At 51.9% G+C, this 27,498-nt stretch overlaps 2 protein-coding genes across 4 annotated transcripts in view; one reads left to right on the plus strand and one right to left on the minus strand.

Moving 5' to 3' along the window:
- Nucleotides 1-16,076, plus strand: part of GOLGA1 (golgin A1) — a 39,663-nt gene extending 23,587 nt beyond the window's left edge. For all 3 annotated transcript variants that reach the window (XM_037162020.2, XM_037162078.2, XM_037162156.2), the window contains exons 12-22: nt 2,658-2,753; nt 3,702-3,830; nt 4,302-4,397; nt 9,362-9,451; nt 10,265-10,367; nt 10,485-10,651; nt 11,120-11,263; nt 14,043-14,102; nt 14,644-14,814; nt 15,261-15,347; nt 15,922-16,076. In XM_037162020.2, the coding sequence (XP_037017915.2) occupies nt 2,658-2,753; nt 3,702-3,830; nt 4,302-4,397; nt 9,362-9,451; nt 10,265-10,367; nt 10,485-10,651; nt 11,120-11,263; nt 14,043-14,102; nt 14,644-14,814; nt 15,261-15,347; nt 15,922-16,002 (1,224 nt within the window). In that variant the 3' untranslated portion in view covers nt 16,003-16,076. The remainder of the gene's footprint in view (nt 1-2,657; nt 2,754-3,701; nt 3,831-4,301; nt 4,398-9,361; nt 9,452-10,264; nt 10,368-10,484; nt 10,652-11,119; nt 11,264-14,042; nt 14,103-14,643; nt 14,815-15,260; nt 15,348-15,921) is intronic.
- A 2,834-nt stretch (nt 16,077-18,910) lies between these two features.
- On the minus strand, nt 18,911-26,709 carry ARPC5L (actin related protein 2/3 complex subunit 5 like). Its single transcript, XM_053667679.1, has 4 exons — nt 26,418-26,709; nt 22,233-22,304; nt 21,109-21,285; nt 18,911-19,456 (listed from the first exon to the last, which is right to left on the minus strand). The coding sequence occupies exons 1-4, from the start codon at nt 26,565-26,567 to the stop codon at nt 19,394-19,396; spliced, it is 462 nt and encodes a 153-aa protein (XP_053523654.1). The 5' UTR covers nt 26,568-26,709; the 3' UTR covers nt 18,911-19,393.
- Nucleotides 26,710-27,498: the final 789 nt, after the last annotated feature.

Genomic DNA, 27,498 nt, shown 5'->3' on the forward strand with positions numbered 1-27,498 from the left:
GTCACCTTAAGGAGGAGAGAGAATGCATGTGACCAAATGTGACTCAGTAGGAAAGGATGTTCCCAGCTGGGCTGCACCCGGCACGACCCCCAGCATGCTCAGGGGTTCCCGTGTCCACGTCCGGGGGTTTTCCAGTCTTTTCATTTCTCACTGGCTTAAGGAGTGGGAAGTGGTGGGAAGGACAGTCTCTCTGGGGGGCCTCTTTAATGGGAGCTCTAATCCCATTCGTGAGGGCTCTCCCCTGGGACCTAAGCCCCTCCCAGAGGCCCCAGTCAGCATCTCAGCAGATGAATTGTGGCAGAGGCGAGGTGACCACAGACTTTCAGATCATAGCAATTTGGACCATTTTATAAAATCTTACTTCCTAATAAATATATTACAAGGTATATTTTTCTCTACATACAGCTTTATTTGTTTTATTATAACTCCATTCTATTTCTGAATATCCACTTTTTTATGGTGGTAAAATGTACATAACGTAATACCATTTCCACATTTCCAGGTGTACAGTGCAGTGGTGTTGGGTACATCCCCACTGTTGGGCACCATCACTGTCCCCCATCTTCAGAGCTTTTTCACCTTCTCTGACTGAAACTCTGTGCCCATTAAACAGCACCTCCCCAGCCCTGGCTGCTGTGGCTCAGTGGTTGAGCACTGGCCTGTGAACCAAGAGGTCACTGGTTCAGTTCCCTGTCAGGGCACGTGCCTGGGTTGTGGGCCAGGTTCCCCTTCGGCGGTGTGAGAGGCAGCCAACTGATGTTTCTCACACGTCGATGTTTCTCTCCCTCCCTTCTCTCTCTGAAAATAAATAAAATCCTTAAAAAAATAAACAATAACTCCTCATTCTGTCCTCCCACACCCCTGGTGACTGCTATTTCACTTTCTATGTGGAGTTGACAGATCTAGGGACCTCACGATAGTGACATCATACAATATTTGTCCTTTCGTGTCCGGCTTTCACTTACCATAATGTCCTCAGGTTTGTCCACATTGTAGGATGTGTCAGAGTTTCCTTCCTTTTTAAGGCTGAATGAGCCACGCTGAGGCTCTTGTTCCACTGTGTGGATGTGCCGTGTTGTGTTACCCCGCTCATTTGTCCCGGGACGTTTGGGTTGTTTGCACCTCTGAGTGCTGGCGGGTAGTGCCCTTGGGGCATCGGTGGAGCGCAGTGGACGAGGTTCTGGTGAGGGTTCATACTTTCGCTTCTCTTATGTGTGTCGTGTGTATACCTGGGAGTGGGTTTGCTGGGACGTAATGGTAACCCTGCGCTTAACCTTTTGAAGATCTGAAATCGTTCTGGAGTTCTGCCTCTAACTGGGGCTTGAGTAGGTGTTTTCTGAACCTCGGCCAGGAGTTTAAAAAGCTGGGTTTCAGTCCTGTCTCTACCACTGATAAAACTTACTGTCGTGGACAGTTAACATTACTGGTCCCTTCTGTGGAAGCACTCACACAGTTTCAGTGGGCTTGTCAGTGAACCACGGAATGTGAATGTATCCGAGGAACCGTGAGACCTGGAAACGTCCTTTTCTCACTGGGTACCTCCTTTTCCTCGACGGAGTTCCAACCTGCCTTGTGCTTAGGTGTCAGTAGTAAAGTCCCCCACTGGCAGACCTTATTGCACAAGCAGGGGACTTTATCAGAGAAATGGGCAGAGATGGCTTGGGTCAGATAAAAACGCCCCACCGGAGAGGCAGGTCTAGCTAAGGGCTGGACAGTGTGTGGTCACCCTGCCCACTGGGCCAGCCTGGTGTCCGAGTGCAGGGCCAGGTACATCACAGTCAGACTTGGTCAACATTTGTGGGATGAGTGACCAAAATGTGTGTCATAGCAGCAGCCCTCGTTCCATCCCAGGGATCTGTCCTAAGGAAGCGATTCAAACCAGGCCAACAAGTCCACATAAAGATATCAACTGCCATTGTTATTTGGATGGGAACATGCCAGCACAGGAGGCAGTGGAGCCGTAAACTCTGAAACAGCCTCTGAGAAAGTCTCGGGTGTGAAGACCACATGAAAACACAGAAGAAAACTTGATTGAGGAAGGAAAATACAAAGTTTTACTAGAATTGTAGGCAAAGTTATTTTTTAAAGTCATAAAAATAGATTGAGCCCTGGCTGGTGTAGCTCGGTGGATTGAGCACGGGCTGTGAACCAAAGGATCGTTGATTCGATTCGCAGTCAGGGCACATGCCTGGGTTGCGGGCCAGGTCCCCAGTGGGGGCCATGTGAGAGGCAACCACACATTGATGTTTCTCTCCCTCTCTTTCTCCCTCCCTTCCTCCCTCTCTAAAAATAAAGAAATACAATATTAAAAAAATAGATTTAAAGGAAATACATTAGGATGATAGTGTTTGAAAAAAAAAAGGATAATAGTGCCTTGGCTGGTGTGGCTCAGTGGATTGAGTGCCGGCCTGTGAACCGAAAGATCACCTGTTCGATTCCCAGTCAGGGCACATGCCTGGTTGCTGGCTGGGTCCTCAGTTGGGGGCTTGCAAGAGGCAACCAATTGATGTTTCTCTCCCCCACTTCCTCCCTTCCCCTTTCTAAAAATGAATAATTCTTTACAGAAAGGATGGTGGTGTTTTCTAGTGGTAGACTTAAACTGATTTGGTCTTGAAAGCCATTTGCGTTTACTCCCGGCCTCTGTTTCCCCCTCTCAGGTGAAGGAACTAGAGCAGAGTCTGCAGGCCTCCGAGGACAAGCTGATGCAGAGCAGGGCTGTCGCTGCCACTCAGGAGGCTCAGATTCAGGAGCTTGTAAGTGGTTATTGTGGCTGCTGTGTCTCAGGCCCTCGAGGCCGTCGCTTTACACGTTCGCACATGCTCAACCTCACTCCCAACTCCTGGAATGGTCTCTGGACCTGGCTCTAGATACAGTTGTTGTGCTGGGTGAAGGCAGCTGGGCAGCTGCAGGTGGAAGGAGTCGGGGCCTGGCAGAGGCTGTGTGGGTTTCCCAGAGGGTCAGTGACCAGCTGATTCCCACCGACAGCTGGCTGGAGGGCCCAGGCTAGTTCTGGGACTGTGACAGTGGAAGCGCCCCGCACTCAAACCTCAGCTTACAGCCAGGGCTGTGGAGAATAGGGCCAGGCTCTGGGGAGAAGGTGGCAAGCACTTGATCAGTTGTCCAGCCCCAGGAGGGGCCTTGAGTTGGAAACTAGAGAAATGAGAGCGGCACTCATTGCACGGTCACCCTGTCCCAGGCACTGTGCTAAGTACTCCACACCTCTTCCTCAGTCCTTGAGCAGACCCAAGAGGTATGAACTGTTATCCTCATTCTCTAGAGGAAGCAGGGTCAGAAAGACCTGGTCGCTAGGCCATGGTCTCCAAGCTAGTAAATGGCAGAACCAGCATTCTTCTCAGGGCAAGAGCCTTATTCAGCTTTATCACTGGGTTAGGCTGCCTCCCAGGGGAAAGCCACCGCCATAGAGGGCAGCACTGAGTACGGTGAGGGAGGAGTGTGTCTTAGGATGGGCAGGTGCCCGGAGCTGTACCCCCAGCACCAAGACCAATCCCAGACACCAGCTCCTGAGCAGGCCAGGGCCCGGGAGTAATAGGCAGAGCCTGCAGAGAGGGACCGCGGTAGCACCCAGGCTGGAGACAGTCGGGAAGGAGAGTTGTTGTGTTGTACACCCATCTTTGGGTCACTGAGAAGCAGAATGAGGCCCCCATTGTCCCCATGAATAATTGTCTTCTGTTACCCCGTAGGCCACTGCAAACCAGGAAAGCGGCCTTGCACAGCAGCAGTGCAGGGAGCACGTCCACGCGCTGGAGGCCCAGCTCGCTGCCCTGGAGACGGCTCGGGCAGCCGAGCAGGCGGCCGCAGAACGTCAGGTGGTGAGGAAAGGACTGGGGCCAGCCGCTCTGAACGAGGGGCACTCTTTGGAGCAGTTTTTCTCTTTCCAACAAGACACCTGCTCAGGAGACTAGATGTAAAAAAGCTGCTTTTATTGATAGAAACCCCAAATAGATGGCTTTTCTTTTTCCTTGGGCTACATGGAGACTTCCTGACTCTTTCTGACCAGTCCCATCAGCTTCTTCCCATTGTCTTTCTAAAGTTTGTATTTTTCTTCCCTAATGGCTTCTACTTTCTTCGGTCCCTCTTCCTGTTCCACAGTCTTCAGAATCAAGTGCCTATTTCTTCTTGTGAGGAGTTTGTCCAGTGGTTCTCCCTATCCCCATTCTCATATCCCCAGAAAAGGCTTGGGGGTTGTTTTTTAAAAGTTCAATGTCGAAGAGATAGGACTGGGCCCAGGGGAAATATGGTAAAGAGCTTTTCTTTTTATATATACTTTTCTCAATTTGCAGAGGGAGCTGGAACAAGAAAATGCAGTCCTTAAAGAAAATAAGAATGAATGTGAACATTCTTTGCAACACCACCAACTTGAATTAAAGAAGCTAAAGGTATTTAACTGATTCAGAATTTCATAAGCGCATCATGCCATTCACTTGGAGAAGGAGTGGAACTGTGGCACTAGCATAAATTCAGTAGTTCTGTTAGGCATTTGCTAGACATTGTCATCTTGTTAAGCCCTCTCTGATCCAGGACTAGGAAGAATTATGTCGTTTCTCAGTTGTCATTGAGTGCCATGGTTAGAGATGGTGCCAGTCTGACTTTTCACCCCAGCGCAGAGGCACAGCCCTCCCCAGGGCCACCATCAGGAGCCGCCCGAAGGTGCTGCTTTCAGAGCACCGCTGCTGCTGGTCCATAAAGCAAAGCCAAGGGTCGCAGGGCCCTTATTGCTTGTTTACATCAGTGCCATGTGCATGAATGAGGACACAGTCTGCTGGACTGTCACCTTCCCCTTCTGAGAACCTGGTGCTTTAATCAGGTGCTACTCCCATCATTTCCTGGGCACACATGAATGCGGAGGAAAGAGAGATTCAGCCACTCCCTTCTCAGCCTCCAGGCTCCCTGTGCATCCTATAGTGGGTTATGGGTCATTGCGGTGCCTGCCCAGCTTGGTCACAGTGCAGAGATGCTGTGGTCCTGTAGCCAGGGTCTGCTCTGAGAGCACCCACAGCTGAGGGCCCGCACCAGGTCGGCTGTCAGCAGCAGTCTCCCCTAAGACCTGCAGCTGTTACTGCAGTAGAGCCGTATGGCAGCCTGCACTTTGGACTCAGGTATTTTTTCATGCATTCTTTCAACCAACCTTTGAGTACCTGTAGGCACCGTTGTAGGTGCTGGGAAGTGGCACGGTTCTGCCTCTCCTCGTCCCCCAGTGGGGCTTGTAGCTAGAAACAGTAAACTAGTGGTAAATAGTCATAAATGCTATGAAGTAAATAAAGCAGGGTGAAGACAGCGAGTAGGGAGGAGAGGGCTTGTAAATATGGAGGGTAGGGTGGGCTTCCGTGATATTTGAGCAAAAGCTCTGCATAACAAGAAGGGGCCTACAATGTGAATGTTGGTCAAGGAATATTCCAAGCAGAAGAAATAGCAGATAGAAAGACACTGAGGCAGAAAAAGATTGGTTTGTTCTGAGAACAGCACAAATGTGGTGCGGCGGCTGCTTGGTGGTCTGGGGAAAACAGTGGAGGAAGCCAGGAGGCAGGGAAGACACGGGAGGTCCTGAGCAGATGAGTGGTGTGAGGAGTCGTGTTTCTAAACAGTGACTCTGGCTCCGTGTGAAGAGTTCTCTCGGGGCGCAAGTACAGAAGCATGAAAACCTGTTAGGAGGCTCAGATACTACTATGCTCACATGTTTAAGGATATAGCAGACAAAACAAAATTTCAGCAGAGATTTGGAAACTGCAAAAAATGACAGCAGTGTTGAAAAGGAGTCAAATTATCCCTGGCTGGTGTGGCTCAGTGGATTGAGTTCCAGCCTGTGAACCAAAGGATCACCAGTTCAATTCCCAGTCAGGGCACATGCCTGGGTTGTGGGCCAGGTCACCAGTAGGGGGTGCGGGAGAAGCAATCACACATTGATGTTTCTCTCCCTCTCTTTCTCCCTTCCTTCCCCTCTCTCCTAAAATAGATAGATAAAAATTTAAAAAAACAAAACAGTGAATGAGTTTATTAGCAGATTAGAACCAAGGAGAGAATTAGTGAAAAGAAGGAAAGAGCAGAATGAAATACAGAAAGGACATGATAAAAGACATACCGGGGACTGTGAGGTGTTCTGTCAGGTGCCACTGGGGGCCAGAAGGAGTGAAACAAATGAGGCAGGAGCAGTTATCAAGGAGATGATGGCTGAGAATGTTCCAAGTTGATGAAAGCTGTCAAGTCACAGCTATAGATGTAAGAACCCTTAGAAATGCAGACAGGATAAATCTTAAAATGCATGTGCGGACACAGCATGGTAATAGAATGAAAGAAAACCAATAAAACAAAACCAAAGCAGTAGTCACCAACAGATTGCTCCTAAAGGACATACTAAAGGGCACCTCTCGGGTGAAGGAAAATTCTAGATGGGAGTGCGGGAGGGTGTAAGGAGGTAAGAAAGAATGAAGAGCAACAATTGTTGCAAATACACACTGTGAGAACAAACAGAAATCTGACCCTGTTAGTCTGTGTCAGCTGTGGGCCGGGCAGGAGAAGGGAAGCACCCAGGTGTCTGAGTGAGAATTTATGTCCTAATGTAACATTTTTAACCCAGCATCAGAGCAGGTAAAAGATACCACAAAGGGAGCGACTGAAGGAAGCAGCTCCCAACCTTAGGATGAATAACTCAGTGAAGAAGTTACTAAGTTCAGGAATTAAGACCAGAGGCCCCACAGATCTGACCTCAGAGCTCGCATGGGCACTGTGCGGTCGGCACTTGTGTCGCGTGTTGGCGGTGGGGCAGTGAGAGAAGTAAGGCCCACGTGTGGGAGAGACCACGGTGAAGGCAGTGGCTGCCCCCTGCAGACGTTGCAGGCCACAGCAGGAGGCTGACGGGAGGGAGCAAGTCTTTCCCTCCCTCCTCCTGCTTTCCAGTCTCCCTTGAGCTTCCACCTGTCTGCAGAGAGCAACGCGGAGCCAGCTGGGTGAGCAGACAGAAGGGGGGTCTGCGGGGTCCCAGGTCGGCGTCCCCGAGCAGAACGTGGAAGGGTGGGTGTGGGCTGAGAGGCAGGAACTCAGAGCCAGTGCCCACAGGCTGTTTAGAGGTGCGGTTCATTTCCACGTGTTTGGTGAGTTGCCTCAGTGTCTGGGATTTCTAGTTCAGTGCGGCTCTGGTCCGTTAGTGCTCTGAGTGATCTCAGCCCTCTGCTGCTTCTTTAGACTTGTTTTAAGACCCACGTTTACCTTAGTAAACATTTCAGTGCACTTGAAAATAATGTATTTCTTCTGCTGTCAGGGGGAACATCCTAGAAATGCTACTTAGGTCAAGTTGGTTGGTAGTATTGTTCAAATCTTCCGTGTGTTTCTGATTTTTCTTTTTGTCTGCTTGTTCCATCAGTTACTGAGAGGGGTGTGCAAATCTGGCACTGTGATCATGCACTTGTCTCTTGCTCCCTTCAGTTCTGTCAGTCTTTGCTTCAGGAATTTTGAAGCATTCTTTTTAGGTGCGTACATATTTAGAACTGTTCCTGTCCATGTTTTTTCAGTAGAACTGTTCCCCGAACCTCTCAGAAAGGCATCCCCAGGTGCAGAGGGCTGCGCAGGTGGACAGCCCGTGGGCCCCGCGGCAAACCGAGCCGTGCCCCCCAGCCTCGAGCTCATGGTCCTGGAGCGCCTGTGTCTGTGGTAGCAGCATAGGCTGCAGAGCCACCCAGCCGAGGTTCTGGGGGCCAGCCTCGCCCTTCACTAGCTGATTCTTGAGGGAACTCAATTTCCTTCCTTTAAACCCTTGCCCTCAAGAGGACCGCCCTGAGGATTGAGCATGACCATGGCTGGGAAGTGCAAAGGCGGTTCCCTGTGGGGAGGCGCCGAACCTCTGCTTCCTGCCTGGACCTGCTGCCCTGACCTGCCACTCACAGTCCTTGTCCTGTCCTCTTAGGCACCAGCAGTCACAGAATCTCTTCGACACTTCCCCAAAGCAGCTCCTGCAGTGGCATGGCATTTCTGTCCCCTCCCCCCCTCCCCAGGGCAGGTGGGGCCAGGGGTACATAGCTTCACCCAGCCTGAAACCTCTGGCTCCTTCTCTGGAGAACTGAGCATCCCCAGTGAGGCGAGTGGTCTGGGGTAATTGAGGGTCTTACCATGGGCCTTTTGCGTTCAGACGCGGGGTTATCCTTGACTGGTAGAGGTGGAGTCAAGAAGGTCATTTCTGACAGCTGCAAGGCAGGAGCCAGAATGCCCCTGGCCATTAACCCTCCTACCGGATAGTGGAGTGGAGATTTCTAGGAGGTGAGTAGCTCACAGAACCAGAAGGGCTTGTCTGACTGGAACCAGGGCCTCAGGCTCTCTCCCCTGACTCTTGTCCTCGCTGTTCTCCATGGTGCAGCCTGCATCCCACAGATTGGGAGGACAGCACCACAGCTGCTCCAGGCTGGGAACATTCCGGCTTAGCAGCCCCAGGGGAAGGAGGGCTTCTCCCCAGCTCCACTGTACACAGTAAAAGGGTTCTGACAGGCAAAGGGATTCTGATTGGTTCATCTTGGGTGACAGAGCCATCCTTTGGGCAAAGCCATTAGGCCAGAGGGATGAGGCACTATGATTAGCCAGGCCTTTATCATGCGCTGACCTTGTGACCACAAAGTAGGAGCATTGTTATTGGCAGCCCTACTATAACCCTGCGGAATTGCAGGGTGGGAGTAGGGAACAGCAACAGTGAGGCTCTTACCCCAAAACCGGGGGGCGATTCAGGGCAGACAGAAATAGCAGGTATCTCAGACCGGTTACATGGGCACTTGAGAAGTCACATTACTCGCTGGGGGCTGATGGGCGAGCACGGTGTCGGTCTCAAGGCAGAGGACTGACGTGTTTGTCGGGCGAGAGTCCCTGTGCCCTGGGGAAGGCCGTGCAGGCAGCCAGCCCAAGGCTTGGCTCTGAGCTCAGACAGGTGCTGGCTTGGAACCTCAGGCAAGTTACCTGCCCTCCCAAGAGCCTCAGTTTCCTCTCTGATAAAAATGAGTCATTTTGGTGAGCCTGTGACATTTTGCCCTATTAAAATTCAGTAATTGCTTATTTCTTCTGTAACTGATTGTTCCAGTGCACCACACCATTCACATGAGCTCAGGAGTCTCTGTTCTGTGTGGATTTCAAATGCTAGGTCCCCAGCCTTGCCCCAGGCACTGGCTGCTGTGCCCCTGCAGTGCCCTAGTTTCCAGAGGGATCCTGAAGGCACTGCAGCGAGAGGGCAGCTGGGGGATCCGGGGAAGCAGGAGTGATGTTAGTCTGGCCCTGCGAGACGGTACGTCCTCTGCTGACTTTGTGACAAGTGAGCGCTGAAACTGTGCGCTGAGTTCTCAGGCCAACCTCCGACCCGTTTTCTGGATCGTAGGAAGAGTGGAGCCGAAGAGAAACTGCGAGTGTGACAATGGCTCAAGTGCTGGAGGACGTGCGGAAGCAGAGGGAAGAGTTCCAGCAACAGGTAGGCCGAAGGGTGATGCCCCCACCTCACTCCCAGGCAGGACCAACCTGCCTCCCCATCTGTCCAGGGCAGGCGGTGGGCACAGGTCTCAGGAATCCTGGCATTCAGGGGAATGTGTGATTCCCCTGAAGTCTCTTAAAAGGTGGGAGGAAAACAGTATAAAGAAACCCTCACCCCATAGGATGGCCTTTTTGATTTGTGATGGTCAGTTATTATTATAAACATCATCTGGGGAAAGCCCATACCCAGGTAGATACTCAGCTCTGATTCTGGGAGGTAGGCCACAGACCACCTGAGCTTTCAGCAGGGAAGGAGAGAAGAGCCTGCCTTTGAAGACAGACTCAGCATTGGCCCCAGACCTTCTAGTGAGCTGGCTCTAGGCCTTGGGTAGGTCCTTAATGGAGCTTCAGGGTTGCCTTTGAAAAGACTCAGATAATCACACCTTCTGAGAGGTCATAATGACGTCATGTGCAGCAAATGCCAGGCATGTCGCAGGCATTCTGGACCGGAAGTTACGGTTATAACAGCTTGTTGGAAGGCTGAACACAAGGGCCACGTTTCTGTTCAGCCCAGTGCAGGCCAGAGGGGCAGTGAGGGTGATTGCCTGTGCGCAGGCTCCCCACCCTGTCCCCCAACAAGGAGAGTTGATTTTTGCATGATTCTGGGAGCAGAGGTTAGCTTGGAGCATGTTCTGGGCTGTGGACTTCAGAGGGGATTCCTGGGGGACTCTGGGGAGTGGAAAAGTAGGGGTTCCTTTGGAGGAGACGGGGTTTCTGCTGCCACCCTTCTCTCAGGTTGATTTTTCTCTCCAAGGCTGCTAACCTGACATCCATAGTAGATGAGAAGGAGCAGAGTCTGCAGGAAAAAAGTGCAGAGATTCTGCAGAAAGAGCAAGAGATTTTCCAGCTGAAGAAAGGTGAGGAGTCTGTCTGTTTCTCCCTGGCCCCTGGCACCCCTGCCCGAGGTGTCCCAGTCGTGAAGCAGTGCGGAGACCCTGGGCTCACAGTGCACCCCTGCCCTCTGCCTGGCCTAGGTCACGAGGCGGCCCTGCTGCAAGCACACCAGCTGCAGAGCGAGCTGGAGGCCCTGAGAAGCCTAAGGGCAGAGGAGTCTGAGGCAGCTGCCGGGTGGCAGGACCGGCTGAGGCTGCCAGGCCAGGAGCCGGGGTTGGCGCTGTCAGTCAGTGAGACTCACCCTCACGTAAGTCCCACGTCAGCCCCAGGCCACGGAGTAGTGGCCACCGTGTGCACTGCAGCAAGACACAGGGCGAAGCCACACTCTGCCAGGAGGAGGCAGCAGTGGGAAGACACAGGGAAGCACACTGGGTTCTCGAGCTAAGGGACAGTGGGCAAGTCACCTCCTCTTGTTTTTGCCTCGTTTTCTTACGGAGGGGCTGCTTGACGGACTCAGAGATTATGAGTCTTGAGGAGGAGCCTGTGGGATGTGCAACACCTGTCAGTGTCCAGGCATCAAAGCCCTTTCCGCCCAGGCGGACGCAAGGCGTGGAAAGCTGAGGGCCCATCTGGAAGGCATTGGGCAGGCTCTTCGTAGTTTGTTTGGTTTTTGGCATAGTGAAGCGCGTCTCTGGGACAGCTCTGATCCCCTTCCCATGGACCTGTGGCTTAGCCCCACTCCTGTCCTGGCTCTCAACTTGCCATCGTCCTACAGGTAGCCTTGAGGGCCATGCAGGACCCTGTGTGCCAGCTTCCGCCTGCGGAGGGGATACCAAATGGTGAGGTGGGGGGCATGGATCTAGGGCAGCTACAGAAGGAAAAACAGGACTTGGAGCAGCAACTTCTAGAGAAAAATAAGGTAAGGATGCTCTTTCCCTCGGCTGTTTATATACCTTCCTTTCCCCGTCCTTGTGCCTAAAACCACTCGGTCCTTTTTGAGAGTTTTTCTGATGCCCCTGGGCACTTCTTGGGGGATCCTCCTTCATTAAAAGGGCTTCTTCCTGGTTTTCCTCTTGTATTTCCCTCCTGCATTTTTGTCTTTCTTCACACTGCCCCACTCCTCACTCCTGCCACCCACCTGAGATCATGTCCAGAGTGTTGGTGCTTGAGCAATACTAGCAAGTCTCGGCGTCCCCAGCCTCCTTGGCTGTCAGCAGCTGGGTCGTGTTGGACCCGCAGGCTCACCTTCCCTGTGTCCTTCCTTTCTGCAGCTGTGAAGGGACAGCATGAAACCTGCCTTCAAGTGTTTGCGGGGGGAGTGGGGATGAGGTGAAACTGTGTGATAGCTGTCCTGCAAAATGTCCAGTATTTGGTAGAGGCTTAATTAGTGATTCCTTGTTTGTGAGTCCAGCCTCCCCACCGGGCCTCAGCACCTGTAAATGCAGGGTCTCATTTGATCCTGGCTTTTAAAGTGCCCTGTGAACTGGAATGTGTGGCTCTAGTTATTGCTCTGGCCTGAAATCCTACCCTCAAACTGTGTGATTGTGTGTGTGTGTGTGTGTTTATATCTTTAACAAAGGGAAAAGGGGTTCATTCTTTTTCTCGTCCTTCTCCCTTCTTTACCCCCTTCTCTCCCCTCCCTTCTCCCTACCCCTATTTCATTTCTTCTCGTAAATACAAAATAGATGCAGAAAAGGGCACAAACACCGTGTGCCCTCAGACCTGCTCTCTGAATTGCACTCCCTCCCTCGGTGGCCTCGCCACACTGCACAGTGCTGGCCCCGCACCCGGCTCAGCTCCATCAGCTCCCGTGACACCACACTCCTGTGTCCATCTGCTCTGTGTCTCCACACAAATGTCTAACTGGCATCTGAAACCTAAAACATCGAAAACCAAACTGCACATTTCCATGCTCCCAGCATCTGCTGCCATCCTCTTCCCTAGAGAATGGTGTTGGGCTTCAACTGGTCTCCCTGTGACTCCTGTGCTCTAGTCCTCTGATGACTTTGATGACATTCGTCTCTCTCTGAAGCCGAGGTCTCTGCAGCGGCCCGTAAAGCTCTGTGTGGTCTGGCCCCTGGCAGCCTCCGCCGCATACTCTCTGCCGTCCCCAGCACCCCTCTCAGACACGTTGACAGGCTTTGCCGTCTGGGAACACTGAGCATCCTCCTGCCTCAGGGCCTTTGCATTTGCTGTGCCTTCTCTCTAGAAAATCCATCCTTCAGTTACCATCACTTCTTATTTATGGTATCACTTTTGTCAGTGAGGCCTCCCCAGCCATTCCTGTCAGCCCTCACCGCCAGAATCGTCTGTCCGCTTAACCTTGGTCTTCTTCTCCACGCCTATTGATAAGCTGCATATTAGGTTTTGACACTTGCCCTCCTGAGGGCAGACAGTTTTTGTTTGTCGATTGCTCTTTCCCCAGCCTCTAGGACAGTGTCAGGCACATAGTTGGGACTCAGTCAATATCTGTTGGCTGAGTGAATGAATGAATGAGCCAAAAACCTGGAAAATCAAGTAACATAAATATGCTTTTGGAGGGATGTCCAGCCTCATGTTCAACCACAAGAACACACATTGAAGCAACATGTCGGCATTTTATACAATGGGAGGTTGGAGGCGGCTCACTGGGCCTGCCGGGGCTTCTGTGCTCCTCCGGCTCAGCCGCTCCTCTGACCCAGTCCTCGCTCCCTCCAGACAGATTGCGGGGACGCCTCTCATGAGAAAACAAAGTGTGTTAGGGCTTTGTTTAAAAACGGAAAGTCAGCCACACAGTAAGATGGGGGTGGGGGGGGGCACCCCTGGAGCTACTGTCCCGTTGAAAGCTTTAATTAGGAAAACTGTAGGAAACTGTGAAAACTCTGATAAATGAAAAATACTGTTCATTTAGAATTTACTCGATGCAAGAATAGTAACATGGACTAGAAATCCACAGGAAAATCTCATTTTGATATGGCACAGTTGTGAGGCTTTGGAGAAAATTTTTATTTAAAAATTTTCCCTGTATTGCTGCTTATATAGTAAATTTTTTTCATTGGGAAAAGTTCAGCCGTTGTAGTGATTAACAGAATGTCTAATAAATTACGCTTAAGATTCACAATGCTAATTAAACTCATTATAAGAAATAAGTAAACCTTATAAAGCCCAGTGTTGGTGGGTTGTGCGGAGATCTTTTACACTGTTCCGAATGAGCACCGAGACCAGGGCACTGCGGGAGAGCAGTGGTGACGACGAGAACCATCTGTTTGGGCTGAGCCCGCGTATCCTCCTTGAGCTCCTAGCCCATAAATGCAATTCCGAAGGGCAGACAGACAGTACAGAGATGTTTCTAGCTGTGCTACTGCGGAGGCAAGCACTGGGAGCAGCCCTGAGACAGAGCCCCAGGGGACTTCCTGGTCCTCTGACCCAGGCTTCCCTGGGGCGTTGGCGAGCTACACAGAGGACGCGTGATGACTGTTGGCCGTTGACTGGCCCAAGGAGCAAGCATGTGCACAGCTGCTCCACGTGCGGGGAAGAGCCGGGACAGCAGGCATACAGGTGTGAGAGGCACAAGCCTCTCAGGAGACAGAGCAGGGACTTCTAACAGGTGTATGGGGATCCAGGAGAAGGTCTGTCTGTTCTGTTGTCCTTTGCACCTTAAAGATGGTGAGACGTGCATTAATGAATGGCTTTTGGCTGGGGTGGGGGCTTTGTTGCAGACCATAAAGCAGATGCAGCAGAGGATGCTAGAACTCAAAAAGACCCTGCAGAAAGAACTGGTGAGTGCCCCTCTTTTCCCGGCTGCCTGTGCCCTCCCTGGCTCCCACTCCCCTGGGTCCCTTGCTGCCTGACAGTGCTTCTCTTTCCCCCCACTGATTGCAAGGGGTCTCTGGGATGTCACATGTTGTCTGGTAGGACAGTGGCCTTGCAAGCTTTAACATGCCTGTGTAAAGCAGCTGTGTGACCTCAGGCATGTGCTTCTTCCCCCCCACCCCCGTCTCCGAGCTTGCGTGTTGTCCGAGAAGTCAGCAAGGTAGTGTGTGCACTGAGCAGAGGGCTGGGTGCAAACACAGGGTGAGCAGGTTCTCTGCCCTGGCTCGCCACCCAGGACACATGTCCTAACACAGATGAAGGGAATGTCTGAACTGCCCCAGGTCACCTCTTTCCCTCCTCGCAAACTGTCCACCCTCGCCAGCCCGCCCTGTGCAGCTTGTGGCCAAGGACCAGCAGGCGATCACAGCGTGGGCCCATCAAGCTCCCATGTGGTTTTCTGACCTGTCCTAAGTGGTTCAATGTAACATCTTTCCTTTGGCCTTTCAGAAAATCAGACCCGATAATGAGCTTTTTGAAGTCCGGGAGAAGCCTGGCCCTGAGATGCCAAACCTGACCCCTTCTGTCACAAATCACACGGACCTGAGTGATGCCCGAGAGGTCAACTTCGAGTACCTTAAACACGTGGTTTTAAAATTCATGTCCTGTCGGGAGTCTGAGGTAATTGCATTTGGGCACCAAGTTGCTCCCCAGGGCCTGGCTCATTTGTCGAAGCCCCAGGCAGCTCCCCCACATCCATTTCTTCCTTCCTCTCCCATGTTCTGGTTTGACCGGAGTGAACACTGAGTCACTTCTCTAGTTGGCACTGACCTGCTGACCGAGCAGCAGGTGGGGTGACCAGAGTCCAGGGAACCGAATCTACCGGCACTCCTGCGCCCTCAGAGGAGCAGGACAGCTGCTGTGGGCGTCCTTGGCATCATGTCGTCTTGCTCGTCCCCCGAAGTGAACGATGGAGGGAGAAGGAGAACCTGGCATTGCAGTCAGACCTGCGCATGGCCGTGGCTTGGTCGGGACCACACGCCAGGAACAGAACCAGGGACACTGCCCATTAGCCCTTGCTCACCCTCCCGACCTGGACCCGAGGCAGCAAACTTCCTTTGTTTCAGGCTTTTCATCTTATAAAAGCTGTGTCGGTGTTGCTGAACTTCTCACACGAGGAAGAGAACATGCTCAAAGAAACCCTGGAGTACAAGGTATGTTCCCTAGTTCACTGTGTGGCTTCCCAAAAATGTAGTTAGTGACCCCAGCGCTGGCAGGTGAAGGCAGCCCACGCTGCCGCAGCAGATTTGACAGTGCTTTTGGATGAGCTTGCTGCGGGCAGTTTCCTGAGGACATGCTCTCTGAGCTCAGGTCTGTGCCGGACTTGGCCAACAGGCCTTGTTTTCCAAAGTGGTTTCATTGGTATCACTTCATCAATAGCTCCAGGTCTGGCCCCGCACCCAGACTTTAAAAAAAAAAGAGAGAATATTCAAACAGTACCTGCATAAATTCTATAATAGAAAAAATTTCAAGAAAAACTACCTACAACTTTAGCCCCTTGCTTTTGTCAACTTCTCCAGTTTCTCTCCCTTTACTTAGAATGTAGTGACCCACACACTGGTCATACAGCCGCTGTCTTCACTGCTGTGAAGGTCACAGGTCACGGCTGCAGTCAGGATGTATGGAGGGCGTGAGGGGGTGGTGCAGGGGCCCCGAGCAGGCTCTTTCAGCTCCCTCTGCACCTAGACCTGATTTTCATCTCAGGAGCCTTTCCTGTTTCAAACGCAGATGTCCTGGTTCGGGTCCAAGCCAGCTCCCAAGGGCAGCATCCGGCCATCCATCTCCAGCCCTCGGACACCATGGTCCTAGATGAAACTACCCAAGGATGGAGCTCCACGGGCTGACACTTTTTCTGTGAAAAGAACACTGACACACCAGTCTGGGTGGGTTTTTAATCACTGTAACTGCAGTATTTTGTACAAGTGTCTAAACATTGTTTACAAGACTGAAGGTCCACTTCCCTCAGATTGACATGAATGAACCTCAGGAGGTAGCTGATCCTGTCATTCTGGTCACAGATGGGAAGGTCCTGGCACCACCCACATTCCTAGTGCTGCTGAAATCTCGGTTCCGGCCAGCAGGTCCGCACCTGAGTTTCTAACCTTTGTTAGTGCTTAAAGCCGAAGCATCAGCATCTGGCAGAGAGGAGGCCGCGGAGCCATCTTGTAGCGATGGTGCTGGGTGTCGGGAGTGCCCTTTCCAACGGTGTCCGGCAGGCTGGCTCACCGCTTCTGCCAGGAGCCCACTCTGGGGGAGGTGGCTTTTAAAAATTCCCCTTCCCTGTTGGGATGTTTGGGTTCAGATGAGTCAGAGAGGTTTTTGACCTTTCCTCTCAAGAAAACATTTTACCTTGTTTCTAAAACAACCTAGAAATGTAATGTGTACATCCTCAAGATCTGGAGTCAGTGTGGATTAATGAATATGCGGATGACAGTATCTCGTTTACTGATGAATACTAGCAAATACATAAAAAGATCCTTAGTACCAAATACCCTCAATTGCCTTCTTAATGAATGTACTTGTCTTGGATAGGTTGCTGGTAAACCATTTTAAACTATTTTTTATAGCTAAGTTCTTCACCATTACAAACATGTCTTCTGTATTAGAAGGGTGTTCTTACGGAAAACTGGAGCATCAGGACAAAATTATTTCTAAGGTTGGGATTCCTGTCCCTTTGTAATTTCACTAGCACTCTGTAGCACCTGCTTCCCTCTGAAGCAGTGGTGGCGGTTCATTTGCTTTGCTCTTGATTCTGGGTTGTAACACTGAGCAGATGCTAATCACAGGTTTTCTACTGTTAAGGACAGTCTGCTGTACTCAGCCGTTGTCCCTCCCCCCAGCCTTGACCAAAACATTGGAGGTGGTTTGCCTTGTACTGGCGCCACCATCTCCCCCCCCACCCTCCCCCCAATATTTAAGACACTACATTCCTATATGGTGTCCAGACAGCCTCCCGCTGGCTGCAGATGACTGGTGGAGACTGACAAAGACTTGGATTACTACTAAAAAGGGGAAACATGCCTGCCTTGGATAAGCCACGATACCAAATCAAGAGAAAGCTTTTACTGATTTAGTCTGATGAGTTTCACTGGTTAAAAAACTGAATTAGTAACCAGAGCTCCTAAATTTATCATCATTATCCCATGATGGGAAGTTATATCTCTTCAAAGATGCTTAGGGTTAACACATATAAAATGTATCTCAACAGAAAAACGAGGGTTTGCAGAGTTAGCCTGCATTTCCACAGACCTGCAAGTACCAAGCAAGGATGGCACCACCTCTGTCCCAGCTTAGGCTCGCTGCCACCCACGTGAGCTGTTCTTCGCTTACCTACCTCTTTCCTGCAGATGTCTGTCCTGTTTAGAATGAATGCAGAGTTCCATTTACCTGTTGGGGGCACAAAACAGGGCTCCCTTCTGTTCTTTAAGTTTGATGAGGAAGATGTAGCTTTTCCAGCTGTTTCCAGAGAATCCTGAAATTCAAGTGATTCAGGGCTCGCCAGAGGCAGCTACGGCCTGGCTCTGGAGCCCCTCCAGCACCTCCATAGCCTCTCTAGCCCTCCAGCTGGTCTTGGCCCCTACCTGCGTTCCTGGCAGGTTTAGGTGTAGATGTGGGGCCGTCATTAAGTCTGGACTTGCTTAGAGAGGATTCACTTCAATGAGGCTTTCCTCTTGCATGTTGAACTTCCTTCAGCTTTAAGAGGAAGAGTGGAGTAACAACTCTAAGTGATTTAATGCACTTTCACTTGTATAAACATTCTGTGATAGACAGTATATATAGCCCTTTATAAGCATTGGATCTTCTCTCCTTCCATTTGTAAATAGAGATTATATTATCTAAAACTGCTGTAGAAAAGTCACTTTGTGGTGCAATATACTTTTTGATTAAAGCTCTTCAATCCAAATGCAACTACAGTGGGTTTTACTTGATACAGTATGGTGTTGATATTTCTTTTACTCATTCTAAATCCTAGTACATTGTATCTTGTATACTTCAAGGGCCACAGAGCACTCGTCTTTCAGAAAGAACCTCCCCAGATAAGGTTTGGGTGAGTAAATATATGCAGCTAAGTGAGCCAGCAGCCTAGGCCTACCTCCCAAGAATGGTGGGGGTTCCGCAGAGGAGTTGGGAGCATTGTGTCCCTTCGGTCCATGTCCATGTCCAGGGCCCATGTGACTGGGGAGAGCTTCAGGATTATGAATGGGGTCCTTACCTTCACCAGAAGACAGACTAGCTGCATGTGCTAAAAGGAAAAAGTGTTTTTATATTCATAGGCTGACTGCTACCTTTTTCTGGTTTCAGTCCTTTAAAGAGAACATGCCGACTTCAGGATGCGAGTGCTGCCGCCACACAGACCCAGTGTCAGGAGATGGTGGCCAGGCCTGCCTGAGGCCCGCTCTCGACAGCCTCCCAGTGCAGTCACACAAACTAAAGACTTTTAAAGCCTAGGACAATTATTGAATGTTTGGCACTTTATTAAATTAAATACGCTCCAAAATTACATACAAATCAAAGGAGTAAAAACAATAAATACTTATTCAGCAAAACATCTCCACAGCAGCCGCAGCACAGTAGCCCAGGCCAGAGGCACTGCTGGGCAAGAGGCTGAATGGCCTCGCTTGCTCCCCGGGGGAGGTTCCAGAACAGTCGATCCCTCATTCATTACCGTCCCATTCACTACCACTTTTTTTACATACATGAGACACACCGCAAAGTATATACTAATAAGCCAAGAGCTTTATTGATGCAGCAGGCACTTTACAATGAACCCAAGAGAGCCTGCCTTCTCTGGGAGGATGGGACGTCTGTACAAACCCCCAGGGGGGGTCTCACTCCAGAAACTCCAGCTCGCCCTTTCACGGCAGCCCTTGGATCTGCACCTGCCCCAACCATCCCTCCCCCATTTTAAACAGGCAGTGCCCACAGACACACCTGACCAACAACGGTGGCCAGCCACTCTGGCAGACAGTCACAATGTCAGTTCTGCATTATTCGTGGACAAAGGCATAGACTATCGATCCTGCAAAGGATTTAGGAAACAGTAAGACAATTTCTCCCTCCACCTTGAAAATAAAATACACTTCAGCGGATGCACGTCCCGAAACAGTTGGGAGTTCCTAGGAAGGTGGTCCATTGTCAGTCCCTTCTTCACCAGCCTGTGCATCCAAAGTTCTTCTCAAGGTAACATGAGTCTCTTTTTTTAAACAGTCTTTCTTGCTGTAAGAACTCTTATAATGGAGCCTAGTCCTCCTACTGCTAATGCCTGTGGGGGCAGGAAAAGGAAACGTGTCAAATGGACCTGGTTGGACAAGGGGGAGCTTGGCTTGCCAGGGGAGACAGGACGATGCCCTCCCTGACCGACGTCCCACCACGGCACAGACCTGAAAAGGGTTCCTACGAGAGCATGGGCGCAGTTAGAAGGCCCACACTCCAGGGGCACAGCCCAGTCCTGGAGCCAAGCACACATATGACAGAGCCCCCCCAAACTTCCCCTTTGACAAGCTCACTGTTTCCAGCCTGCTGGCACTGCCGCAGGGACTGGAACCAACACATGCCCATCAAAGCTATCTCATGGAACCCATCTTAGAAATGGCAGCAGGGCCCTGGCTGGTGTGGCTCAGTGGACTGGCTGCTGGCCTGTGAACCAAAGGGTCATTGGTTCGATTCCCAGTCAGGGAGAGCCAAAGGGCATGCTTGGGTTGCAGGCCAGGTCCCCAGTAGGGGGAGCACAAGAGGCAACCACACACTGATGTTTCTCTTTCTCCCTTCCCCTCTCTGAAAGTAAATAAATAAACCCTTAAAAAAAAAAAGGAAATAAAAAATGCCAATAGGGCTGGGCACCCAGCTGCCTTAAAGGGCTCCCCTGGCGCCTACACTGCAGCAGGCTTGCTCAGTTCCCCCAGCACCACAGCCACCCCATTCGAGCCCAGGAGCTCACTCTCTGGTGGAGCAGGCAGCATACCCACCACAGGACCGAAGGCCACAATCCCAGCCCAGCACTGAGGCTGCCCAAGTGACTGACGCCCTAGTAAGAGAACCACTTCCTTAAAACACAGTGAAGCCCTGGCTGCTGTAGCTCAGTGGATTGAGCGTGGGCCTGTGACCAGACCACCGCGGTTCGATTCCCAGTCAGGGCACATGCCGCGGGCCAGTTCCCAGCAGGGGACGCATGAGAGGCAGCCACACATTGATATTTCTCTCCCTCTCTCCTTCCCTTCCCCTCTAAAGATAAATAAATAAATAATTAGACCCAAAACAAAAACCCCCGCAATGCAGTCCTCCTGAAGAACACGGTCAGTGACAGCCTGGCCTGCCATGATGGTGGGCATGCTTCCTGCAGCTCCGGGTGAGGGGACACTGACACCCAGGCAAGGCCCCGGCTTGAGGAAAAGCCTTGCTCTTGTGCTACCCTGAGCAAAAGACAAGCACAGCTTTTCCTGCTTCAGGTGAAGGCCCCTTCAAGTGACTGTCAAGGTTCCTGCCACTGCCCACTTCGGCCTGGTAAAGGCTGGGGCCAGAGCAGGAAACCCTGAGAGCTAGCTGGCCGGGTCAGCACAGTCCTAAGCGCCCCTGCCCCACCACCTCCACCAAAGCCAGGAGGAGTATTATAAAGCCCCCGCCACCGGCAAGCCTGCCTCCCTCCACCTGGAACATGCCAAGCCACCTGCCCCATAACCTGCCTGGCATAAATCAGCAGCTAAAGCAACGGTGATCACCAGAGACAGTGGACCCCTACCAGTGCGTCCTTGGCAGAGGTAAGCGACCAAATGCCCCAGGTTGCCTTAGGTGTGGCCACATGTCCTCACACGCCTAGCGTGGGTTTTCCACGTTTGTTTGGAAAACCTGGCCTGCTGCTTTGAATCCTGGGGCTGGGGTGAGTTGGTGGGCTGCCTGGTGGGCAGTATGTTCACATACCTTTTCATGCCACTGGAGTAGCACTGCGCTGCTATTTTCTGAGGGCTTCTCAAACCCTTTATAAATGTACTTCATTAGCAAGTCAATGCCATTTCTGTCCAGTGACTGCACAGCCTGCTCGATTTCGCTGCTCTTAAAGTTTGTGAGTACTTTCAGCACCACGCCCTGGGCTCGTTCCTACAGAGGAAAGAGAAGGGGAGTGAGGCCCAGGGCTGAGGCCCAGGCACATCCTCACCCCCCACGGCTGGCCCAGCAACCCCCAAACCAAGTGGCCAGAGCTCAGTAGAAACACCACATAATTTCTAATTTGTCTGGAATACTTAAAAAACAAGAGGGCAGAAGTTCTTTATTGATTTAAATGTCAAAGCATCCCTTATGCCAGCAAGTCACTCCACTACCTGGGGGGGACAAGTCGGGTTAACCGGGGAGAAGCATCACCACCTCTGATGAGACTGGCAAGGCCTCAGACTCCACAGGAGCACGGCTGGGGAGATCTATTTTTTAAACAGATTTATCAGGCTGCAGCTTCCCTCTGCGTTCACCCCAGTAACAGGGGCCATTCCCCTCCACGTTTAAGAGGTGCAGCCATTGTTTACATCAGGGTGCTGTCACGAAACGGCAAAATGCCAGCTTCGGACACCCCTTTCCCTGGACCAAATCCTAGCTGTAGTGAGGAAATGTTAGCCTCAGCGATGCAGTAAGCACAACTCTATCTTCTCACCCAGTTTTTAAAAGGCAGGAAATCTTAAAAGCACTGAGAATCCTTATGCAAATAAAGCCTACTCAATACCTATAAAAGCATAACCACTGATAAGTCTCGCACGGCAAGCTAGCTGTGCTCATCAGCGAGGGCTGGGCCGACTTCTCACTCCAAGAGGCTCTAGGGAGGAGTGAACAGTTGCTTTGGGGAGCTTTCACTACAAACACTGATAGCTTTGATGTCAGGAACACCAGGTGGCTTCTGAGGAAGCGCTGCCCAGTGCCAGCTCGCTCCCTTGGTAGACACTCACTGATGCAGAGGTAGAACTGCTGCTGCCCGGGCCCAGGGAGCTCATGCTCGGCTGGAGACAATGACAGCCCTGTCCCAACACCCCCCAGCACGGCTGCAGCGCAACCTCCTTTACCTTCACAGCTTGATTCTTGGTGTTGACGGGAGAGTTCCGTAAGGCTGCATGGAACGCCCGAAGCATGTCCCCTGTGCACCACCACCAGTTAAGGACGGCTAGGCTCAAGCTTGTCCGTGGTTTATTAATGGACTCATCTCAAAAACAGCTCAGGACAGTGCAGTCAAATGGCATCTTATCCTCATCCACCCACCTCCCACTGTGGCTTCCAGGTGGGCACAGCCTGTCAGAGGGCAGCCCTAGCTTCCCCGAGCCACACAGAGGACAGAGAACACCTCTGCCAACCCTGTGTGTCCCTCCCTCTGCCATCTCCTAACCTGCCCCCCTGGCAGCAAGTCTGGACTACCTTCCCTCCCTGTCCCTGGAAGGTAGTAGCAAAGCCAACTGCCCCTGAGGGGTAACTTACAGCAAAATCTTACTGGGCTCGCTTGCACCAACTCAGTATATGCCCGTCTCTGCCCTGCTGGATCCTCACAACAGCTGTGTGAGGTTATCACCCTCACCTTCTCATTCTCAAAAGGGGAAAACAAAGGCACAAACCGAGGTCTTCTCACTCTTAATGCAATGTTTCGTGAATCGATGTACCTGCTGAGCTAAAGCCAGCCCCCTAATGCAATGTTCTGATCAGCTGAACTATTAAAAAAATTAAGATGTGCTGAAACTTCCCTCTTCCAAGACCTTCCCAGGCCAACAAGGTCCCAAATGCTACCAGGAGGGAGATTTATTCGTCCATAAAAACTTTTGCCAAAAAATGAGACAATCCTCCCCCATTCCCCAAACCTTAGCTGCAACCCTGATTCTTTGCTGAGTTCTAAATAGCTTCTACTCGAAAGATAATTACAATCTAGGTTAGGTCCCCGAAGGTGACACCTATTTTAAACTGAATTACATCAGCCAACTCTCATTTCCTCATCTGAAACACTGGCTTCAGCCAAAAGGCTTCAAAAATAGAACAAGGAATGGCTTCTGTCCAATCGGCTCTCTACTCCTGTTCATGCAGCGATACCCACGTGTAAACAGGGCCTCCAGAGCAAAGCTGTCCTGCCTGCTCTAGCATGGGCTCCATCTTCACTGAGTGGGGCCCACACCACCCCAAAGCCACTCCTGCCAAGCTCCTGGCTGCCTGCTGGGCTCCGAGAGGCAGCCCACCCGCCTCTCCGTCAGCTTTGGAATTCCTCTTCCCCAGCCAGGAGAGGGCCAGTCTGTTATCAGCCCCAGATAACTTCTACCTCAGAATTCTCCTCTAATTTGGTGCCCCAGAGCCATAAGCAGAGACTCCGAGGCTTAAAAGGAAACATAGGCTGGTGCTCTTCACTACGTAGCACGGCTGGCAAACAAAATTGTTTGGAAGGGTAGGATGACTAGTCCACGGGTACAAAAAGTCACTGCTTTAGCACTGCCTCTCTGCAGCGCCAACCCACCAAGCATTCACTGTAGGTGCTGATGGACAGAGGACCTTCTGCAGCTGAGGAGGTACGGGGTGCAGGGCGGGCATACCATGTACCAGGCTGGCGAACCCTGCCCAGCCCCTAGTCTCTTCTGCATCAGAGTTCCTCAGCCATGGCACCACTGACAATTTAGACCAGATGACCCATGTGGCATCTGTCCTATGCACTGGACAGTATTTAGCAGCATCCCTGGCCTCCTCCCTTTGGATCCCTGTACCACGCCCCAAGCCATGACACTGAAAATGTCTCCAAACACTGCCAAATTTCCTTGGGAGCACGAGAGGGCAGAATCTCTCAACACCACTACTCTGAACAGAACCCTGCTCCCGAGGACCAGAAGGTGGTGATTCAGTGAGGAAGAAAAGGAACTAATACTATTTTTTAAAATCTCTGCAAGGACTCAGATCCTGTACCAAGTGCTTTCACATGTTATTACTGCTAATGACTATTTGCTGTTTGCAACAAAAATCATCATTCTCATTTTAAAGGCAATGAAATCGAGGCTCAGCGAAGGGAAGTGACCTGCTCAAGGTCACGAAGCTAACCTATCTAGCCGGCCTTCGAGCCCAGTATGCCTGCTCCCAGAGCCAACTCTTTTCACCATCTCCTGCTTCGCTCTGTCCACAGACCCACGTCACATGTCCAAAACACCTGCTGTATGCCTAGCAGGGTGCTGAAGCCTTCTGGGATGTTGTCTAGCGATGCTGTCACAGAACCTGAAGGCAGTATGATTCTCCTCCTTTTCACAGAGGACACTGAGCTTCAGAGAGGGTATGTGAGTTACTCAAGGTCACACAGCGATGGCATGGCAGAGCTGGGTCCGTGCGGATGCACAGCCCATGCTCCTTTCATTTCATCTGTGTTATCTCCCACCGTGACTCGTTTCCATACACAGCCACGGAGGCCTCCTTCCTACACTTCTCCACTCCAATCAATCAACCCCTATTTCTACTCCCCTCACCTCTGTCCTGACTCCTAGAAGCCTGTTCTATAGTTTAAATTCAACTATAATATAGATCTAATATAACATCAATACCTGACACAAGGTAAGGACTCAATCAGTATTAGTTCTTCCTCCCTCCCTGAACCTCACATTTGCTAGGATTTCAGTTCTCACCTGCTAAACTGCCTTTCCCCAGGCCCTAGAGGTACACTCTCCAGAGTAACAAGGCTCCTGACATTACCAGCGGTGGAGAAACTACCACCTCTGCATATGCTGCTCCTAGGCCTCCACGCAGCCTCAAGAAACCCATCACTAGTCAGTGGCATACAAGAGATGACCTTCAACAAGTCCCTACAGCACATCTTGTTCTCCCCCTCTGTGGTGGTTCTGGGCCACAGGCCTGACCCGCGGCCCATTTGGTACCACTTGCCCAAGCGTGAGGTCCTGCACCAGACTGCAGAACCCACCATCCCACAGAGGGGCCCACCTCATGCCACCACTTCACCAAAGGAATCCTGATGGGGCAGGAAATACAAGTTTGTACCCCACCTTTGAAAAGTTTGAAGGGTTTTGTTTTAAAGGCACACTGGAAGAACACTGCAGTACTCCTCCCAAAGGCAGTCTGTGGGCCTGACTTCCCAAGCTGAGTCGACGGATCAAACACTCAGAACCTGATTTATATACAGCATGAGCCTTCAACCCTGCCCTGGCAAAGTGCGGGGGAGGGGCAGGCACTTCCTGTAACACCATTTGAATAAAGAAAAATCCTCCCTCTGAGAATAACTCAGTTTCCTGTGTTCAAACTGCTAAGGGACCAAGCAGGCTGCGAAAACCACCTCTAATTTTAATCTTGTTTTCTAAAGGCTCGTTTGCTGCGGCCACAAAAATAGTCATTTCCAGTCGTGGGGCTCTAGTTTTACATTTCACATTTTACTCTCTGGTTTTTCTTAGCTCCAAACTACTAGTTTTCCCCACTGCTTTCTGCACAAGAAGGCTGGGGGGGGGGGGGCAGCCAAACTCACTTGTTGAACATAGCTGAGGCCATCAAGGTCCCAAACCCAAGGTGTCCCTAGGAAGCTGAGAACAGGTGAGAAACACCGGCATTAAGCTGGAGGGTCAGACGGATTTGGGAGTGAGAGGTAGAAAAGTCTAGTTAGTCTCAGCCTTCAGGGCTGCACTAAGGCTTGAGCCTTCGCTGCCCGCGTCCTTTCTTTCCCGCAGCCACACACTCACCTATTTTCATGTGGTGCTGCAACTGGGCCGAGAGGACTGTGCCCAGGAGCCGCCCAGGCCACTCAATTACTCAGCGGTGGCTCACCTCCGCCCCTCCCGCCGGTGAAGCCCGAGCTTGACCCCATTTCCTGCAAGGGAAGGATGGAGCGATGGAGCGTCCAAGGAACGGACAGCCTGAGGAGATGAGGAGGCACGGGGAAAGAAAAAGAGAGGCCTCGCGGAGGAGTGAGCGGCCTGCGGGGCCGGAGGCGCGTCCGGCACGCTCCTGGAGCCGCGGAGCACGCGGGCCCACCAGGGTCTAGGGACACCGTGGGGCCGAGCTGCTGAGGGAGGTTTTGAGGGCCGGGGCCAGGAACAAGAGGAGTGGGGAGGCGAGCCAGAGGGAAGTGGGGGATATTCGGACGGAAGGAACATGGACCGAGGGGAGCCGGATCAGGAGTGGGGAGACTGACCAGGGGGGCCGGGGAAAAGGAGTGGAGAGTCAGCCTGAGGGGCCGGGGAGGAGGAAAATGGGAAGGCTGAGCCAAAGAAGAGCCCTAGCCGCCAAGCCGGGGAAGGATATTGCCGCAGGAGACCGTCCACCTCGCTAGGGTCCGGGCCTGGCTCGCCTGCTGCCGCCGCCGCCTCCTCCTGCTCGTCCACAAATTTGTTCTCGTCAAACTCGTCGATGTCCACCCGACGGAAGCGCGAGGACAGCGTGTTCCGGGCCATGGCGGGGGCTCGGCGCCCGCTCAGCCGACTCAGCTCCGCGCCCGACCTCAGGTCCACTCGGCTCGGAACCGGCTCGGGGGCGGGAAGCGTTCGTCCGGCACTACGTCCACCTCCTCCGCGCGTAGCCGCCGCCCGCCCACTTCCGTCCAATACCGGAACCGGAAGCACCGGCGGGGAGAGGCGGAGCCTGGCGGGGGCGCGACTAGAAGCAGTCGGCCACCCGTTTTGCAGTTTCCCGGGGCGACCCCCGCCAGACTCTCATCTTCATTGGCCCAGCATTTTGAACGCCACTACTGCGCTCGTTCTTTGGCTTCTCTCCTGCATTGAAGGAGCCCCTGACCCTGGAAGGGGCTAGCACAGGCACAGCCCCGGACTCCCTGGGTCATCACTGCCAAGACCGAGGGACCCCCAGGAGAAACCACGTGATTCTTCCTGTTGAGTGCCAGGCAGGATTCTTGGAGAAGAAACCTTCGAGCTGAGGCATGAGTAGTAGTTCTTTTGCTCTGGTAATGAGGGGGGTTGCGGGAGCCTAAGTCTCAGACTTTAGGAGACTTGAACGTCACCACGCTGTGCTGAGAGGAGGTGGCCTCTGCCTTGTACACCACAGAGACCCTCTTATAAACGGACTAGGAAAATTTAAAGACGTTTAAAAGTGTATTTAGGGTGCTGACAAATAATGAAGACCTTTGGACTTGAGGGTGCTGTGGCCCCGTATATATAGTAGTCACCTTGGCCTGGCGGGAGTGGAGGTGAGGAGAGATGACTCTGGCCACCATCCTGGCAGGAAGGGCGAGGTTCTAGAGGCCAAGAAGTCGGACCTGACGGGAGAGGCATATCCTGGCAAGAAGCCCAGAGTCTGAGATGAGAGATAGGGGTGAAGGAGGTAAGGCACAGTCAAAGACGAGTCTGTGGTTCCAGGATTAGGTGCTTA

The sequence above is a fragment of the Artibeus jamaicensis genome, unplaced genomic scaffold (assembly GCF_021234435.1).
Source record: "Artibeus jamaicensis isolate MK-2021 breed Jamaican fruit bat unplaced genomic scaffold, CSHL_Jam_final contig_471, whole genome shotgun sequence".
NCBI lineage: Eukaryota > Metazoa > Chordata > Mammalia > Chiroptera > Phyllostomidae > Artibeus > Artibeus jamaicensis.